This window comes from Emys orbicularis, chromosome 17 (assembly GCF_028017835.1).
Source record: "Emys orbicularis isolate rEmyOrb1 chromosome 17, rEmyOrb1.hap1, whole genome shotgun sequence".
Classification (NCBI taxonomy): Eukaryota; Metazoa; Chordata; order Testudines; family Emydidae; genus Emys; species Emys orbicularis.
This window is the reverse complement of record NC_088699.1, coordinates 1,739,230-1,757,542: the sequence shown is the minus strand read 5'-3', so window position 1 is coordinate 1,757,542 and position 18,313 is coordinate 1,739,230. Positions and strand designations below refer to the sequence as shown.

Sequence of the window (18,313 nt, the reverse complement as noted above, 5' to 3'; positions counted from 1 at the left end):
TTCTTGATTTGCTGCACCCAACCAAAAGAGTGAGAACTCTGTTTTTCTCCGACAATGGTAACCACTAATGTAGAACCTATCATCATATGTGTGTAGTTGGGATTATTTTTGCCAATGTGCATCACTTCACACTTATCAATGTTGAATTTCATCTGCCAGTTCCTGAGAGCGCCCCCTGTGACTCTTGATTAATGAATAATTTTGTATCATCTGCAGACTTTGCAGATCATTATTGGATACGTTGAACAGCACAAGTCCCTGCACAGAGCCTTGGGGGACCCCACTGTTCTCTCTGCATTATGAAAACTATTTATTCCTACCCTTTGTTTCCTATCTTGAACCAGTTACTGAGCCATGAGAGGACCTACCCGCCTTCTTCTATGTCGACTTAGTTTTCTTAAGAGCTTTTGGTGAGGGACCTTGTCAAAGGCTTTCTGAAAAACCAAGTACACCCTCCAAGAATTGTAATAGATTGGTGAGGCGTGACTTCTCTTTACAAATGTGCGGTTGGCTCTTCCCCAATAAACTGTGTTTGTCTAACTTAGCGCCTGTCCCATGAGAGCACAGGGTCAGACTTTACCACAGTCTCCTGCTGCTGAACACGCAAGTGATCTCTCCAAGCAGCATAGGCTTGGGCCCCAGACAGGGGGTAGCTGCATGAAACTCATTCCAACCTCCTGCCTAGGGAGGCTGAGAGACCAGCTCTTTGGCTCCACCCACCTGTACCAGGTTAAGAGCAGCACCAGCTGCTCCTTGAGATGACAAGGTTTTCCCACTTCCTTAGAAATCAATCCTTTTTGCTCATGTTGTTTTTTTATTATTAAAATAAAAAATATGGAGATATACCTATCTCATAGAACTGGAAGGGACCCCGAAAGGTCATCGAGTCCGGCTCCCTGCCTTCACTAGCAGGACCAAATATTGATTTTGCTCCAGATCCCTAAGTGGCCCTCTCAAGGATTGAACTCACAACCCTGGGTTTAGCAGGCCAATGCTCAAACCAAACTCCCAGAGGCCCCACTGTGCAAACACAGCACCAGGCTCTAAGAAACAGCCCAGTTTCTCACTCCTGGGAGAAGTGGCTCTAAAGGCTGATCAGTTTCCATTTGCCTCTTTGCCAGGTGGGCTGAGCCAGGCCAGGGTGCCTAGGTCTACGTTTCCTCCACACAGCACAATGCAAACGTTCTTCACTTCCTGGGAGACTGAGCAAAACTGCTCAGAGAGCACAGCAGCCACTCCCACTCCAGCTGTTGGCTCAATAAGCAGCTTCATCCTCTCCCACACCAGCTGTGTTGCTTGCTGTTGGGGCAGAGAGAAGAGCAGTTACTGTGGTGGTAAATATTGTTCTAAGCCTTAGGTACACCCCACTGCGTAAAGCGAGGGACTGAGCATGATACACATCCCTTGTCATGGAGCTTGTGGGCGATGCTTTGGGGAGGCATAGGCCACAGCTGTGGGCATCTGTTGATAACAATTATGGGAAAAGGCTGGGACCCTAAAGTGACAGGCAGCCGGGGTTGCTGCTGTGGAGCTGAAGAATGCCATGGGAGGAAATGGAGGAGGCCCAGCCAGCATGGCAGAGAGCGATCATCCTTTGAAGGGGATCACGACTCCTGCTTCATGCTACAGCATGGGAGGGCAAGGTGGTGGAGGGAGGACAATGTGTGTGAATGGAGGCACCTGGGCTGGGCCGTTACAGCAAGAAGGTGCTTGGAGTTAATGCTTACCTGGATCTCCTTCTCTGTGACCGTCAGCACATCATCCACCAAATCCTTAATGATAGGCCAGGTGTTCGGTCCAATGCTGGTTTTAACACTGTCTGCTATGGTGTCTGGGGGATGGCGGTTGGGGGTGAGTTCCCCTGTCACTTTTGACCTGTAGCAGTCATCTGCATTGCATGGTTCAGCAGCATACACTCTTATGTCCGGTCTCAAAGCCTGCCCAAAGGAAGAGCAGGGGATGAGTTTGGAACTTGCTGGTGAACATGGCAGGCCAGGCCACCTCATTGTGCCTTAACTCCCATGTTCTGTAGCTGTTTGGGCTGGGGCAGGCCTTTCGCCTGCCATGGCAATCTTCCCCTCCAGCAGAGTGTGTCTGGCATTTGCTGGTGTGACGAATCAGAGAGCAACCACTGTTGAGTCAGGAGCAGGTTCCTTCATCTACTGCAGGCAGAGGACGAGCTTCTCCTAATGGCAACTAATCTCCTTGCTCGGCATTGCAACTCGGCCCTGAAGGATGACTGAGTGCCCAGCTCTCCTCAGGCTGCCAGTATCTCCCATCTGCCTTTGTTCCTGCTGGAAGTGGCACCATTTTATTCTGTATCGTGGCATGAGGCTTAAACTAGAGTGTGTCGGCTGCAGTGATCTGTCCTGGTTGCTTTCAATGCAGCCTGGACCTGCAGGGGAGAGTGCTAACGAACTCTACAGTACCTCCTGATCCAAACACAGGGAGAGAGAGAGGGTCAACTACAAATCCAAGCTGAGTTCAGATGCTGTGTGAATCAGAGAACTTCCTCCTCACAAGGTGAAATGCTCATTTTCGGACACCAGTAACTCCTCAGCCCCCCCCTTCCTGAGGAGAGATGCAGCCAAAATAGGAGATTTCTTACCTTGACAGCCACTGCTATTCCAGCAACCATCCCTCCTCCTCCAACGGGAACCACCAGTGCATTCACCTGAGGTACCTAGCACAACAGAGACCAAGAGACAAACGCTGTCTTGTGACTGCTCCTAAACGGCTCACTCCCTGGAAGCTGGCTCCAAGTCCTGATGGACTAACTCTGGCTTCCCTGACCTCTCTGCAGCGGGAGCAGATGTGTCCCCCTGCTTGTTCTCTCCTGCCTAATCGGAAAAGTGCCAGGGGAGGAGGTCTCCTCACCTGCTGCAGCACCTCCAGTGCTATAGTGCCTTGGCCTGCAATCACAGCAGGATCCTGATTGGGGTGCACCATCACGCCTTCCTTCTCCTGAACTGTCCGAGCTGCCACCTCCATTCGGGACTGGGGAGACAGACCAGGCACAAAAATTGTTAATGCCCCTGTGTGTGAACAAAGCCAAAGTACCCTGCTGTGCTGCCCCCTCCCTCCCCCTTACCTCATCAGTGGGCTCACATAATATCAGCCTGGCTCCATAGGAGCAGATGGCAGCTTTCTTACAGAGCGGCACTGTGCGAGGCACCACGACATAGGCAGGAATCCCTGTGGAATGAAAGGACTGGACAATGATGGGGGCCCGGCCGCAGAGGCACATCCCCTGCTCGGCTGAGAGTGAGTCGGACAGACATGGAGCAGAGGATACCCCCGGGAGAGAAAACCAACTCAGCTGTGACCAGGCCCTTTGCAGGTAACTTCACCGTGGTAGTGCGTGCGGGACAGGGACGTGAAACTGCATTAGAGCTCAGCTGCACCCTGCGCTGCTGCAGTGGGAGTTCCTGGCTCTATCTGCACCAGCCTGTGGATGCATCCAAGCAGGGAAACCCTTGGCCCTGCTGGCTAACAGTCCTGTCTGGGATTAACCCACCCGGCTGGGTGGCAAAGACCTGGGGCTTGCTTACTCCAAGGAATCCCCATGTGTAGTTAAGTCAGGCAGGTGCTGAGCCAGCTGTGTGCTGGGAGACAGAGCTACCCCTTGGCATCCGCTCCTGAGCACTGGCAGGCTTCCCCTGGGGTAACCAGCCAGCTCAGCCGCCAGCGAAAGACCCGAGCAAAGGGCTGCCCTTCCCTTATTGCTCTCAGTAGCTCATTTGCTGCTGGAGAAATGAAGGGGCAAGTGGGGGGGGGGGGGGCAGCTCCGCATGGCCAAGAAATTGGCTCCCTGTTACCTTCCACTTTAGCTGCAAAGGCAAGAGCTTGGCCATGGTTTCCACTAGAGTGTGTCACAACAGCCTTGGGCTGTTCTCTGTTGCCCTGGGCTGCACGAACCAGACTTCTGACGGCATTCAGTGCACCTCGGATCTGGGGAGAGACCACAGGTGGAGTGAACCTGTAAAGCCTCAGCTCTCCATGCTCAGATGGGGCAGGGGTTTGCTGCTGCTGTTGTGCCCTAGCTGAGAGCAGCAAGGGGAGGTGGAGAAGCTGCTCCTCTGCACCCTTTTTAATGGATGCTTTCCCTAGCAAGGGGGCAGCTGTGGATCCCTAGAACCAGAACAGCACCAATGCCAGCTTCCCTTCCTCCCCCTGAGCCCCTAATTGCAGGAGTCCCCAGCATCTGTAATGACCCATTTAACCATCTCTTCCTGGGGCTGGGGCTGCCAAGAAGTGCTTGTACGTGGTGGCTGCCCAGTAGGAAGTGGACAGGGGCCACCAACCTTGTTTCCTGGGGTAGAGGAATGGTAATTTCTAGTCCCTATTGCTCTGGAGCTAGAGTTGAATTGTGTCCAAAGCTGGCAGGGCCTGAGGGCCAACCTGCCATTGGACTCATACCGCGTGTTCTGCAGCATTTAAGTGCTGAAATCAGCGATTCTCCCTTTGTACAGAGGGTGGGTCAGGCTGCTCCCCGCCCCGCACTGTGCCATTAATGTGTCAGCTTTACCTTAAAGGAACCAGTCTTCTGGAAGAGCTCACACTTGAAGAAGAGTCTGTGGCCGGCTAACTCGTCTAGGCTGGAACTGGTTAGGATGGGGGTGAGGTGGATAAGGCCATGGAGACTTGACTGTGCAGCTTCAACATCTGCCAGTGAGATGCAGTATGGAGAGGACATGTTCCGTAAGCTGAGGAGGGGAAGAGAGAGGCTGGAAACGCATCCTACTGCTGGAGGGAGCCTGCCTCACCAGTCATGGAAGGAGTGCAGAAGAGCACGGGGGGTCCCAATGTGCCACTCTGAATCAATGTCTCCTTAGCTGTGTCTGGACACTGTTTGGGCCCAAAACACAGGGCGGGGTTAAGTTTTAAACACTTGACAAATTTGAAATTTAAAAGGAAAGTCCCTGAAAGCAATTTTGCTGTTGGGTTAGGATGGTTGTCACAACAGCCTGCAGCTGTGCAGTAGTGCCGGCACCAGCTCCAGAGCTGTTTGTGTTCTCTGTATAGAGTGAAATGAGCCAGCTACTGCGATGGCTTGTAGGCAGGGAGGGTGCCGCAGGATTACCTTTCGACAGATAAATCCACTGGCTGAGTGGTATGTCCCACTCCCCCTTTCTGTGAACACGCCATGTAAGCACCAGCTCTATTTGAATAGTGTTTACCTATTACTAGTGTAAGTAAATATTTCTGTTTGTGGAGTTGGAAGAGAGAAACAATGCTCCTAGTTTACTGTGCCCCATGCTGCGCGTGCCCTTCGAAAGAGGAAACGGTGAGAAATAGAAAAAGACTAAAACCCCAGGAATGGGACAGAGGGGTGCTCAGCCGCCACGGGGGGATCTCAACCTACTGTGCATCGTAAGTACACAGACTTGCCACTGTTTGCAGTAGCCCCTGCCCTTACCCAGGCACTGGCAATAGGAGGTTCCCTAGTGGTGGTGTTGCTGGAGTGACTGACTTGGACTGATCCTTCCCCAAAGCGATCCGCACTCCTGTTTTAAGGAGGTAGAACAGCTGGGGGAGAGGGTGATAGGAATCTGCTTTCCTGAATCACTTCTGCACCGGACCCAGCGGGTGTCTCCTAGGAGTGATCCCTGCACAGCAAGACACCAGTGCGCACTGTAGTGCTACTCTTCGGCCTGGGTCGTCATTTCCCAGGGGGTGTCAAAGCTCAGTCAGCTTCGCGCCGCCCAGAGGATTCAGGGGGCCCTTCCATACAAAAAAGTTGCAATGCTACAGAATACTATATTCTCGTGGGGGCCCTTGTGGGGCCTGGGGCAAATTGCCCCCCCCTGCCCCCCCTCTGGGCGGCCCTGTACCGCCCAGCGGAGAACGGAGCTGGTGCACAGGGGTACGAGCCCCCAGGCCCGTCTCCACGCGTGCTAAGCTTTGCTGGGCGTTACAATCCTGTACGGCCCGCGCCACGGTGAGGGGCCTGGCACGCGGTCAGCAGCCGCACGGGGGCGCTCACCTAGCCCTGGCCGCTCTCGCCAGCGCTCTGCGGACTGGGACCCCGAGCTCCCGTCAGTCAATCCCCGCGGCGCCGCGGGTCGGGCCAAAGGGCGCGCGTCACGTGGGCTGAGGGGGCGTGTCCGGGCAGCGCGTGCGCGCTAGGGCGGCCGGAGCCTCTCGGCTTGGCGCATGCGCGTTAGGAGCGGAGGATTTGGGCCCGCCCGGCTGCCGTCCGCCCCCTCCCGCGGGAGTGGGGCCGTAGGGGGCGGGACGGGAGCGAAGATGGCGGCGGAGCTGGAGCGGGTGCGCATCTCGGCCGCGGAGCTGAGGGGGAGCCTGGCGGCGTTGGGGAGGGCCCCGGGGGGCGGGGGCCGAGGTGAGACTTCAGGGCCCGGCGGGCTGGGCCCCTCCCCTTCCCCGGTAGAGCCCCGCGACCCCCGGGCTGGGCCCCGCCGCGAGGGAGCAGCTGCGGCCCGAGCTCGCCTGCCTCGCGCGAGGGGAGGGGGCCGCGTGGGGCTCTCACGCGAGCTCGCAGGTCGCGATAAAGCCGTTGGCTGCCGTGACCTGCTGACTCGCGCGAGCCCCGGGGCTCGCCTGGGGAGTCCTGCTGGCGCCGCATCGACGGGCGCTGGGACTCGGCATCGAGTCAGTGTCTAACAATGCCTTAAAAGCACCGTGGGGTTCCGCACCTGCCTCCGACCCCCCGGGGCCCCGCCAATCCTGGGGCCTTCCCGGTCACATGTCACGTTGGGTGCTTGTCTCCACCCTTGGGATCTGGGACAGACCCAGCCAAGCCGGGGGGAACGAACTGACTCTACACGGGACACTGACACTGACTATACCCGATAGGTGCGAAGTAAACAAACTGAAAACACAGAAGAATATTCCCCCCCTCCCCCCCAACACTTTCTCTTTTAGGAATGTGAGGTGCTCCGTGTAACAGTAATAAACAGTTTTGTGACACGTGTGATTTTACATTGATCACATCCTCTCCAAGTAAAGTCTCCTTATTGTGCTGGGTGCAGCTGGTTGGTTGCAGAGCCTTGTTCTGGATCTGAGTTTATTTCTGCTGCCAGGCTACTGGACTGAATCTCCTCTTACTGTGTGCAGCTTTCTGGGCTCTAACTTCTCCCGTTCTCTTTGCAGTTTGGTTTTGTCATCCTATGTGACGGCCACCTCTCCATTGTTGGAGTTCAGTTTACATCAAAGGAACACCCAGCATTGGAATATGTACGGCACAGAGAGGGGTCTTGAGTTTACTTGATGCTCAAGTCCAGAAAACCTCTGTACATGCTGAAAAGAGTCTGTATTGGGCTGCAGCTAGCCCTAAATGTGTGAAAACTGATAGGTGCTCTCACTATTGGGCCAGAAGTAGCTGCACAACTTGCCTGTAAGAGTCTCTGCACTCCCTGTTTGAGAAACACTGAGTCCATGAGAAGTTAAAGTCAATAATCCATGTACGGTATTCTGAAAGCTGCATGTCCCAGCAGAGGTATATTTGCATCCTCTTCAGTTCCTTCTGCCTGCTTCCAAGTGCAGAGCTTGCGTAGGCTGTGCTGCTGGCCAGTGGTGGCCAGTTAGGTTCTGCAGAGCTCTTGGCCTGCGTTCTCATCTTCTTTACTGGCTTCTTATGTTGTGCTTGTCACTGGTCTCCATTTCATTGCTGGTGTGGTTCATCATCCATTTCATTTTGCTGCATGGCTGCCCATTATTGCAGCAGCTTCCCACTATATCACAGTGTTCCCAAGTACTCATTCCCAGAGGTCTCTGAGTATAGCACTGCACATACAGTAAATGAATGCCAGGAATTCCAGTCACCCTCTCTGCCATTTGCTTCCCCATCTGCAAAATGGGGTTAGGTCTTACCTGACTCATGGGGACAGGTGAAGAGGGAGTGGGTTGTAAGAGTTAATTAATTAAGGTTTGTACAGTGCTTTGAAGATGAAAACTGGTAGATAAATGCAAAGGATTACTAAAGGCAATCCGTCCCATCATCACTGCTTTCAGAATGCCCATCTCTGTTTGCTTCCCTGCAACTATTCTTGCCTTTTGCTATTGTCAGGTAGCGGCTGTAGCAGGAATTGAATGATTCTGTCTTGGCAGATGCTTTCTGTGTAGCCTGTAATGTCCAAAGCATCTGAAAAATTGTCTGTAGTTTCACTCCTCTGTAAAGCACTTTGGGATCTACTGATGAAAAGTGCGATATACAAATTAGTTGTTGTTAGTTGGATGGCATGGTGGCCCATAAGTCATTTCCCTCTGAATTTCTTGACTGGTTTTGAGCCAGCTAATGTGATCAGCAAGGCAAGTGTGTGTCTGTGTTACAGAAATGGTTAACTCTCTTTGCTCTGAAGTATTGTGAGCAGAGTGGAGCTTTGAGACTATGAATGTTGGCTTCACAGATGCCGAATTGTTTTTTATTCAAGGCTGCTTGTGATGGCGATTTGGCAGTGGGCGCCAGCTAGTGCAGCACAGAAAGCTGCACTAGCTACTTGATGATTCTGATTATATGCCGTCGTTTCCTGTAAGTTATCCCAGGCATTGCGGCTGTCAAAGTTAAAGCAATGAGAGTCAGGACTGCTGCATCTCCTCCTATCTATCCTCAAATTATTAGTCAGTGAGATTCCTTTGAGACTGATCTAGAAGTGCAGCCACTACCTTGACCGTACTGTTGTTTGGTTAGAATGAAAGCAATTGAATACCACATGGTTTTATGGTGGTGTCACAGCAATCAAGCTACTTCTGTTAATTTGTGTGGAGTATGAAATCCTCCAAGGAGAAACTGGGGAAGCTGAAATTCTAAAATCAAGTTTCATGCAGCTAAACAAACTGTGCCCAACTATCTAGAGGACAAGTGTCTCTAGAAAAAGTCCACCCTCACCACTCCCATTTCAGAAGCTTCTCCCATCAGTGCTCTGTCGTCATGGATGTAGTGTATCCAGTGTTCTAATGACAGACACCTCAGAACTGTCTCTGAGGTGCCTTCATTTGTTACTGTCAATGAATTGGTTAGGCTGCTGTGGGAGGAGATTAGTGAGAGAGGATCTATGATCTTCAGTATGTTTGCTTCAGAGGGAGGTGTGTTCTTGCTTTGAGTGATTTCCCTCTGCTAGGTACTACTGAGGCCATCTTAGTGGTGGTTTTCAGTTGGTATGAAGTAGAAACCATTCTATAATATGATGTAAAACCCCAGCCAAAGATACAGATTTAATAAGAATAATGTATAATGCTGCTGCATGTGATGACATTATTTTACATAGTCTTTTTCATGTCAGTTGTGTTCTTTTAAGTACTTCTAGTATTAATATCATTACACAGAGAGAACTGTAACGAGTTGTGGGCCCGGGAGAAAAGAAGTCTTCAGTGCTGAGTTGAAATGAGATGTATGTAAATGAGGCAGGGATGTACAGGGAGCTGGTCCAAATGGCAAGAGCGGCAGAGGGGAAGGCACATGTACCACCAACAGGCAGATCGGGGAGCAGAGGGTGAAACAGGAAAACAGCAGCAACAAAACCCTTAGCTTGCACTCTGCTATGAGTCTCCCAGTGTATCTTGTCTGTTCCTTAGCTCGTAAGCTGCTTGAGGCTAAGGCTGTTTTGTACGTGTGTTCTGTACAGTGAGGGGTACATTGGAGGTGCTTAACAAATAATAACAATATGTAGCCTGAAATAAGGCCACAGGCTCAGAGTCATAGGGTTCCTCTCTGCCTCCTGCTCTTGCATTTCTCACCCTGCTCTGTGTGATTTCACATCATACCCAGATAAAGAACTTCAGCTCTGATAGTCTCAATTTTAAAACTTCTGCCCCTCTTGGAGCCACCCTGAGACCATTAAAGACTCTTCACATTTCTCTAATGTTTCTGTCTCTCTAACTCTTACCCTGCTTTGCTGTTCCATAACTGGAATAACCCCCGCCTCTTTATCTCTTCTTTACAGAGAGCACGAAGGAACTGAAGGAGCCCAGGCATCGTAAAGATAACCGGCGTCCAGACCTTGAAATCTACAAGCCTGGCCTCTCCCGGCTTAGGAACAAACACACACCATTAAAACAGGAAGCCTCAGCGTATGAAGGGACCAGATCTGATGAATCCAAGTATGAAACTGCTAGTGACAAAGATCCTGCTGGTACTGGAGGGGGATCTCAGGTCACTGGAGATCTCAGCAAAGGTGACAGCCAGAAGCAGAATGGTCCCTCCCAGGGAAATGGAGAGATGGAAAGTAAAGCTGTTTTTCAGAGCCAAGAGAATTTGGATAAACACTCTGTCTCAGATGACTGGTGTCCCAGGATCATCAGGAGAACCAAGAAGCCGGACCAGCAGATCTATCAGCCTGGGAAACGCCTGCAGACCGTTGCCAAGGAGGCAGCCAGCCAGCCAGCCAATGATGAAATTGCCAGTAAGATGGAACAGCTGAGAGTTGAAGGAGATGAAGAGATTGAAAGGGACATTGGGAAAGGCAGCAACAGCAGCAGAACTAAACTTAACAGAGAGGAGAGGGAGGGAAGCCTGACTAGTGAGGGAGCGAAAACCACACGGGGAGAAAAAGGAAGGCAGGTAGAGCGGGCTGACAGGGTCAGGAAATCAAGTGATGACTTGATCCAGGGGAAGCTGGGATCTACAAAGCGATACTCCCGCTCTGACAAACGGAGGAGCCGATACCGCACCTGTAGCACGAGCTCAGCAGGGAGCAACAACAGCACAGATGGAGCCCCACTGGCTGATGGGGGAAAGAAGCGACAGGAGCGGGCCAAAGAGAGAAGCCGTCCTAAAAAACAGCTCTCTGCTTCCTCCACTGACTCTCTGGAAGATGACAAAATTGGGGAGACAGAAGCATATGGCGCCAGCAGGAATTCAGAGAGAAAGCACCCAGAGCAGAGCCGAGCTAAAAGTGAGAGTGAGTGGAGCAGCAATGGGAAGGAGGTCAAGGGAGCCCCGCGCGTCACTTTCGATAATAAGTCTGTGAGCAGAGACATCCCTGTGGCGCACACAGACAAGAAAAAGCCTCCAAAGGCTTTTAATGTAAGTGACTCCATAGAGGCTGTGGAGGTGAAGGGCAGGGAGCCTCAGGGGAGAGGCCGTGGGATTCTCATCCTGCCTGCCAACACAGACCTCTCTGCCAGTGCTGCAGGCTCTCCCGAATCTACTCAGTCTGGGCCCAGGCTCCTGCTTGGTAGTGGTGGCAGCAAGGGGCCCAGAGGCAGGGGCCGTGGAGGCACTATGCGCAGGTTGTGGGATCCAAACAACCCGGACCAAAAACCTGCTCTGAAGAGCCAGACCTCACAGCTTCATTTTCTAGATACTGATGATGAAGTGAGTCCCACTTCCTGGGGGGATGCACGCCAGTCGCAGGCCTCCTACTACAAATTTCAGAATTCTGACAACCCCTATTATTACCCCAGTCCAAAAGGCCAAGGTCCTCAGTATCCTTATGGAGGGTATTCTTTGCCATATCAGATGGGCCCCAATAACAGTGTTTACCCAGGAGCTTACTACCCCGGATATCCAGGCCAGTCAGGGCAGTATATCTGCAGCCCCCTCCCCTCTACCCCTTTGAGTCCTGAGATGGAACAGCAGATGAGGAACATACAGCAGCAGGAGCTCAGCAAACTCCTCCGAGAGGCTGGGAACCAGGAGCAGCAGCTCAGCAACCTGCTTTCCAGAGACCGCATCAGCCCTGAGGGTCTTGAGAAGATGGCACAACTGAGGTTTGAAGCTTTCACTTTGGGCTATGCTGTGTCGGGCTGGGGGAGGGGATGAGCTACAGCATCATCCCCACTGGGTAAATGTTTGCAGAAATACCACCCTCAAATGTTTGATCTGTCCTTGGGCACTTGCTTGAGAGGGACTGGCCACGGCCCAGCTACATTCCAGAGCGGTGGGGGGGTGGGGTGGCTGCCTAGCCTGTGGCAAGCCATGTCTGCAGTTGTGCTAACGGGTTTGTGGGTAACTGAGTGAAGAAAACCCAGGGAGAACCTTTGCTTCCACTGGCTGTGCAGAAGCAGCCTTGTAAATGAGTAGGTGGCCTGACGTTGGAAAGGCACAGGCAGCAGCTCTCTGGGCTGGTGGCTAAGTCTCAGCTTTTTATAGTTAGAGAATCTCGTTGCTATGAGGAGAGGAGTGGGGCTGCTGGAGCGTTTCCTGGCCTGGTGGTGGCTGGGAGCTGAGCGACTGCAAGCCCTGGCTTACATGCTCTCAGCCATTCTGGTAAGATGACCGTGTCCCTGGTTTCTGTCCAGCAGGCTTTGCATTCCAAGCCTGATCCACAAGACAGTCTGTTATATTCATTTACTGTCTGTTTGATTGTGAGCGTCTCTGGGCAGGGACCACACATCTGGTATTCTTTCTGGGGGGTTCTGGTGCTATATAATGATGTAATAATGCTGGCAGTTTTAGAACTGAGTAGACCCTCTCACTGCTGACATTGTTAAACTCTGTGCCCTCCAGTGGGAATGGCCTGATGCTGCCACATAGTGAGGAAGAAATGAAATTGGCACCCTTGTAGTTAGCTTCATGACAGCAACAGCTCCTGCTCTCCAGCTTTCATGTTCACTCAGTGACCTCCTTGTTTCCAGGGCTTCTCTGGTGACTTGTTTTCACAGCTGACAGCAGCAGGTTCAGCAAGTGAATTAATTTCTAGACCTATCATCTGTTTTCTGGACTCTCACAATCCAAGCTCCATGGAGGGACGTGACAGGACTTTGCTATGTTTTACTGCAGACAGCACTAGCTGTTCCAGGGCATCTTAAAGGACCATCCTTGAGACAGCAGTTGCAGCAGCACCTTATCTGTTGTCAAACTGCCTGAAGATGCTAGTGGTAATATGTACATATTTCTGGGCCAAGCACCCCAGCTGTACAGCTCACTTATGTGCAGAAAAGACTGTATCAAACATTTGATGGTAGTCCAGTCTGCGCAGGCAAATAGAAGTGTGATGACAAGTTACAGTGTGCTTCACAGAGAGCATACGTAGGATATAGCAGAGGGGGCAAATGGTCATGTGTCAAGGAGAATGACTGTGCATGGGTAGCCTGGGAGTGTGGCGGCTCAGAGCCGGATCTGATTGGGAGTCCTAGGCCAAGGAGAAGAGTTGGCATGGATCACTCTGTCATCATTCTTCCTGCTGAGTGTTTTCAAAGGCATCCTCCCTGGGAACCCCTTTACCTGTGTGTTGTCTGGCTTCCCTGACTTGGCTGAAGTGTTGTAGCTTCACGTTTACCAGTCTCGGGAGGGGAGGGAAATGGGACTGTTGGTCTGAAGGTTGCTGCTGTTTTGTGGTTCAGAGGGCTATATGGAAGTGCTTTGGGTTAGTCTGTAAAAACTAACAATAGCCAAGAACCACAGCTACTCTAGCCTGTACTCTGTGGGGCATGCGGAGGGGTCTGTGGCCAGGGTGAGACCCTGCTTTTTCTGCCTCCTTGGTCTCTTAGTCACTGGTTTTTGTTACTGACTTTTATAGATTTTGACAATGAGTCACTTAACCAAGCTACAATATATACTGAGCTGTTTTTGCCTCTCCTCACAAACAAGTTCCTCCAGTCCCAGTAAAGGAACACAATTAGCTAAGGTGGGCCAACAAGGTAAAATTGGAGCAGTGGGCTGACGATGAGCAAAGGAAATGTAGACTGAACGTCAGAGCAACCTTCCTGACAGCGGGATCATCTCCCAAGGGCTGTGGAGTCATTTACAGCTGGAATGGTCCAAGCTCTAGAGAACATAATGTAGGGAACAGTTCTGCTCTGGCCATTGGAGAGCTATGGGGGGAGGACCCTGATTTCTATGACAGTGAGTCTCTTTCTCATCTTCCCCCCTTTTATATGGTCTACCTGGGGAGGTGTAGCATTCCCAGATGGAGTTAAGCACAGAGAAATGAAGAGGGGTGGGGAATAGAGACAAAGGGAATAAAGTCTCTGTTTTTGTCATGAATTTGTGACTTATTTTTGGTTGGGAGGAGGGGAGATTGGTGCACCCTTCTTTCCATGGTAGGACTTTCCCTGCCGTCTAGATCTCTTTCCCTGGCCTGCACAGATAAATTTAGTGCTCAGAATGAACAGGTATTTGGGGGCTAAGGCAGCAGTGGGGGAAGGGCTTCTGTGCATTGGATCATCATTGAAAGTCTGTACATTCCCCTCTCAGTACCAAGATTCACTCCTGCCTGGGAGATCCCAGCAGTGAGGCTGTGGCAGGAGCACTCTCTTTCTCCGACAGGCCAGAAGGAACAGAGAGAGGCTCCTTTCACACTCACCCTCCTGCACTGGGAGAAGTGTGTGACTGCAACTGTTCAGATCGCTCTGCAGGAGTGTACTGGTGAGGGGATTTATTTGCTGTCTAATGGAACAGTGAGAGGTTGCTGGCATCTCATTCTTGTGTTGGATGGGGAAGTAGCGGGCAGTTCAGCAAATGTTCCCTGGCAGCTCTGAGTCTGCGCTCGAACTAGCACAGCGGGGCAGAGCTGTTTAGTTGCTGTTGTGTCAGCTGTTGTCTGTGTCTCCTAGAGCAGAGATGCTGCAACTGTATGAACGATGCATCCTCATGGATATTGAGTTCTCCGATAACCAGAATGTGGATCAGCTGCTCTGGAAGAACGCCTTCTATCAGGTGATTGAGAAATTCCGGCAGCTCCTCAAGGATCCGCTAGGGGAGAACGGGCAGGAAATTCGGAACAAACTGCTTCAGCTCCTCGATGAGGTAAGAAGAGAAACGTGGAAGTGCTTTCTAGTTGTTAGAGCAGGGCTGTGGTGAGTCAGCACACCTACATTCTGTTCCAGTTCTGCACGACCTTGGCAGATCACTTCTCTTCTTCAGGGCTTGTCTACGTGAGAAACTTGCACCAGTTTAACTAAGGGTACGTCTACACTGCATGCTCCTTTCAGCGGTGTGTAGTGTACATATGCATATAGCCTCACTAGCACAGGTATAAGTAGCAGTATAGCCGGTGAGACATAGTTTAGACACGTACAGACATGCCTGAAGAGTCTGGGTACGTACACGAGTACATGCTCCACACCACTCTCTACTTGCCCAGCCGTGCCTCCGTGCCATGTAATGTCTGGCTGCCTCCCCACTGCTAAGGCTTTTCCCTGCTGCAAGAAAAGTCTGGGGGTGGGCAAAGGCTCTGGTGGGGGGAGATAGCAGCTCCCCACTTCTGAAGCCTGCTGGAGCCTTCCCCGGTCATGGGGAAAGGCTCTGCCAGCTACCCCTCGTGGAGCTCTGCCCGGCCATGGGGAAAGGCTCTGCCAGCTCCCCCTCGTGAAGCCCTGCCCGGCCCTGGGGAAAGGCTCGGCCAGCTCCCCCTCGTGGAGCCCTGCCCGGCCATGGGGAAACGCTCTGCCAGCTACCCCTCGTGGAGCCCTGCCCGGCCATGGGGAAAGGCTCTGCCAGTTACCCCTCGTGGAGCCCTGCCCGGCCATGGGGAAAGGCTCTGCCAGCTACCCCTCGTGGAGCTCTGCCCGGCCATGGGGAAAGGCTCTGCCAGCTACCCCTCGTGGAGCTCTGCCCGGCCATGGGGAAAGGCTCTGCCAGCTACCCCTCGTGGAGCCCTGCCCGGCCCTGGGGAAAGGCTCTGCCAGCTACCCCTCGTGGAGCCCTGCCCGGCCCTGGGGAAAGGCTCTGCCAGCTACCCCTCGTGGAGCCCTGCCCGGCCCTGGGGAAAGGCTCTGCCAGCTACCCCTCGTGGAGCTCTGCCCGGCCATGGGGAAAGGCTCTGCCAGTTACCCCTCGTGGAGACCTGCCCGGCCATGGGGAAAGGCTCTGCCAGTTACCCCTTGTGGAGACCTGTCCGGCCATGGGGAAAGGCTCTGCCAGCTACCCCTCGTGGAGCTCTGCCCGGCCCTGGGGAAACGCTCTGCCAGCTACCCCTCGTGGAGCTCTGCCCGGCCCTGGGGAAACGCTCTGCCAGCTACCCCTCGTGGAGCCCTGTCCGGCCATGGGGAAAGGCTCTGCCAGCTACCCCTCGTGGACCCCTGTCCGGCCATGGGGAAAGGCTCTGCCAGCTACCCCTCGTGGAGCCCTGCCCGGCCATGGGGAAAGGCTCTGCCAGCTACCCCTCGTGGAGCTCTGCCCGGCCATGGGGAAAGGCTCTGCCAGCTACCCCTCGTGGAGCCCTTCCCGGCCATGGGGAAAGGCTCTGCCAGCTACCCCTCGTGGAGCTCTGCCCGGCCCTGGGGAAAGGCTCTGCCAGCTCCCTCGTGGAGCTCTGCCCGGCCATGGGGAAAGGCTCTGCCAGCTACCCCTCGTGGAGCCCTGCCCAGCCATGGGGAAAGGCTCTGCCAGCTACCCCTCGTGGAGCCCTGCCCGGCCATGGGGAAAGGCTCTGCCAGCTACCCCTCGTGGAGCCCTGCCCGGCCATGGGGAAAGGCTCTGCCAGCTACCCCTCGTGGAGCCCTGTCCGGCCATGGGGAAAGGCTCTGCCAGCTACCCCTCGTGGAGCTCTGCCCGGCCATGGGGAAAGGCTCTGCCAGCTACCCCTCGTGGAGCTCTGCCTGGCCATGGGGAAAGGCTCTGCCAGCTACCCCTCGTGGAGACCTGTCCGGCCATGGGGAAAGGCTCTGCCAGTTACCCCTCGTGGAGACCTGTCCGGCCATGGGGAAAGGCTCTGCCAGTTACCCCTCGTGGAGCTCTGCCTGGCCATGGGGAAAGGCTCTGCCAGTTACCCCTCGTGGAGACCTGTCCGGCCATGGGGAAAGGCTCTGCCAGTTACCCCTCGTGGAGACCTGTCCGGCCCTGGGGAAACGCTCTGCCAGCTACCCCTCGTGGAGCCCTGCCCGGCCATGGGGAAAGTCTCTGCCAGTTACCCCTCGTGGAGACCTGTCCGGCCATGGGGAAACGCTCTGCCAGTTACCCCTCGTGGAGACCTGTCCGGCCATGGGGAAAGGCTCTGCCAGTTACCCCTCGTGGAGACCTGTCCGGCCATGGGGAAAGGCTGTGGTGGCTTTTTGCAGCTGAAGCCTGTCCCTGCAGACTGAAAAGTCTCCAGCAGCAGGGAAAGGTTCTGGCAGGGGTGAGTTGCTGCAGTCTTTTCCCACTGTCTCCCCTCTTCCAGAGCATTTCACTGACTCATGTAGCTACACACTGTGGTGTGAACTCAGCCTGCTTTTCACTGTGGCATGGTGCGTAGTGTAGACGTAGCTTAGAGGTGTGATTTTAAATTGATGTAGTTAAACTAGTGTAACAGCTGTGTGGACCCTCTTGTTTATTATGGTTTAAACCAGGCTTGATTTGTTTTGGCTTAAGTCAGTTAGGAATTAGTTTAAAATAAACTAAAATAAGCCTAGTTTAAACTGAACTAAATAAGGGCATTCACAGACTTTTCTACTGATTGAATTAAATTGGTTTAAATCACACCTTTAATTAAACCACTGCACCTTTCTGCTGGAGACAAGGCCTTTGTTTCCCTACCTATACAGTGAGATAATACTGATCTGCCTCCCAAAGATGTCATTGTTAGATGCTTTTAGATCCCTGGATGACAGATCCTAGAAGAAGGTAATTTTTTTTTTTTTTTTAAGAAACAAATCCCCAGGGAGCGGGCTCTCTTCTGCCTTCCACCCAGCAGTGCTGGCTGTGAGCGAGCTGGGCTCTCCCAGCTGTGGCTGGCAGACCTTGCTTTTGTGCTCACGATCACTGAGGGACATCCTGTTTGTCTGCTTGTTTGTTGCAGGGCACTATTTTCTTTGACAATTTGCTTCAGAAGCTGCAGGTGTCATACCAGTTCAAACTGGAGGATTATATGGATGGGATGGCCATTCGCAGCAAGCCCTTGCGGAAGATGGTAAGTAGGCTTTCCTTCCAGGGCATGGTGTCTCCCATGAGAGCTCTGAGCCCTCTCTGATGAAATATCTATCATGGCATCCTCAGGAGGTGGGGAGCTCTTTATGCCGATGACAGCATGTTCTCAGGAATATTTGCTCAGTTGTTCTGATAACCCAGAGTTAAACAGCTCCAGTGTGTTTATTGGTCCCATTTCTTTGCAAAGGAGAAGAATTTTGCCCTGCCCCAGCACTCAGACCAGGGCTGGGAGAGGGAGCAGGTGTTAGAAAGAACCTTGACCAGTGCCTCGTTTATTGAACATCCTCTTTGTATCTCTGTTGAGGCCAGGTCAGTGATGGGAGACAGAAGGGCAGTGCCGCTTCTGTGCGACCTAGTAGCAGGTCAGCCCTGGGCAGTGGAGCAGGAGCGGGGTCACCTAGCAAGCTCCGTTTCCTAGTGGGGAGCTGTCCACATCACAACTATCCCCTGATAGGCAGTCTCAGCAGAGAGCCCAAGGCCTGAATGAGCCACGGAGCCTGCACAGGGCAGGGGTAGGGCATGTTTTGGGGAGGGGGGAGGGGAGCTTGTTCAGCATGTGCAGCA

General features: G+C 53.1%; 2 protein-coding genes across 2 annotated transcripts in view; one reads left to right on the top strand and one right to left on the bottom strand.

Moving 5' to 3' along the window:
• Positions 1–802: 802 nt before the first annotated feature.
• Positions 803–6,080, bottom strand: SRR (serine racemase). The gene is made up of 8 exons (XM_065418175.1): positions 5,987–6,080; positions 4,529–4,706; positions 3,819–3,951; positions 3,092–3,195; positions 2,878–2,997; positions 2,609–2,683; positions 1,728–1,937; positions 803–1,299 (listed from the first exon to the last, which is right to left on the bottom strand). The coding sequence occupies exons 2-8, from the start codon at positions 4,694–4,696 to the stop codon at positions 1,096–1,098; spliced, it is 1,014 nt and encodes a 337-aa protein (XP_065274247.1). The 5' UTR covers positions 4,697–4,706; positions 5,987–6,080; the 3' UTR covers positions 803–1,095.
• Positions 6,081–6,240: 160 nt separating this feature from the next.
• The window catches only part of SMG6 (SMG6 nonsense mediated mRNA decay factor), a 169,308-nt gene continuing 157,235 nt past the window's right edge, over positions 6,241–18,313 (top strand). The window contains exons 1-4 of the mRNA XM_065418202.1: positions 6,241–6,343; positions 9,903–11,670; positions 14,458–14,650; positions 17,622–17,732. Of these exons, the coding sequence (XP_065274274.1) occupies positions 6,250–6,343; positions 9,903–11,670; positions 14,458–14,650; positions 17,622–17,732 (2,166 nt within the window). The 5' untranslated portion in view covers positions 6,241–6,249. The remainder of the gene's footprint in view (positions 6,344–9,902; positions 11,671–14,457; positions 14,651–17,621; positions 17,733–18,313) is intronic.

Excerpts from the sequence above, each read along its gene's own strand:
- SRR (XM_065418175.1), bottom strand. The coding sequence starts at position 4,696 with ATGTCCTCTCCATACTGCATCTCACTGGCAGATGTTGAAGCTGCACAG. Across the intron at positions 3,196-3,818 it reads CTTTGCAGCTAAAGTGGAAG|GGATTCCTGCCTATGTCGTG; the intron begins GTAACAGGGAGC and ends TTCATTCCACAG. Across the intron at positions 1,938-2,608 it reads GAATAGCAGTGGCTGTCAAG|GCTTTGAGACCGGACATAAG; the intron begins GTAAGAAATCTC and ends TCCTTTGGGCAG.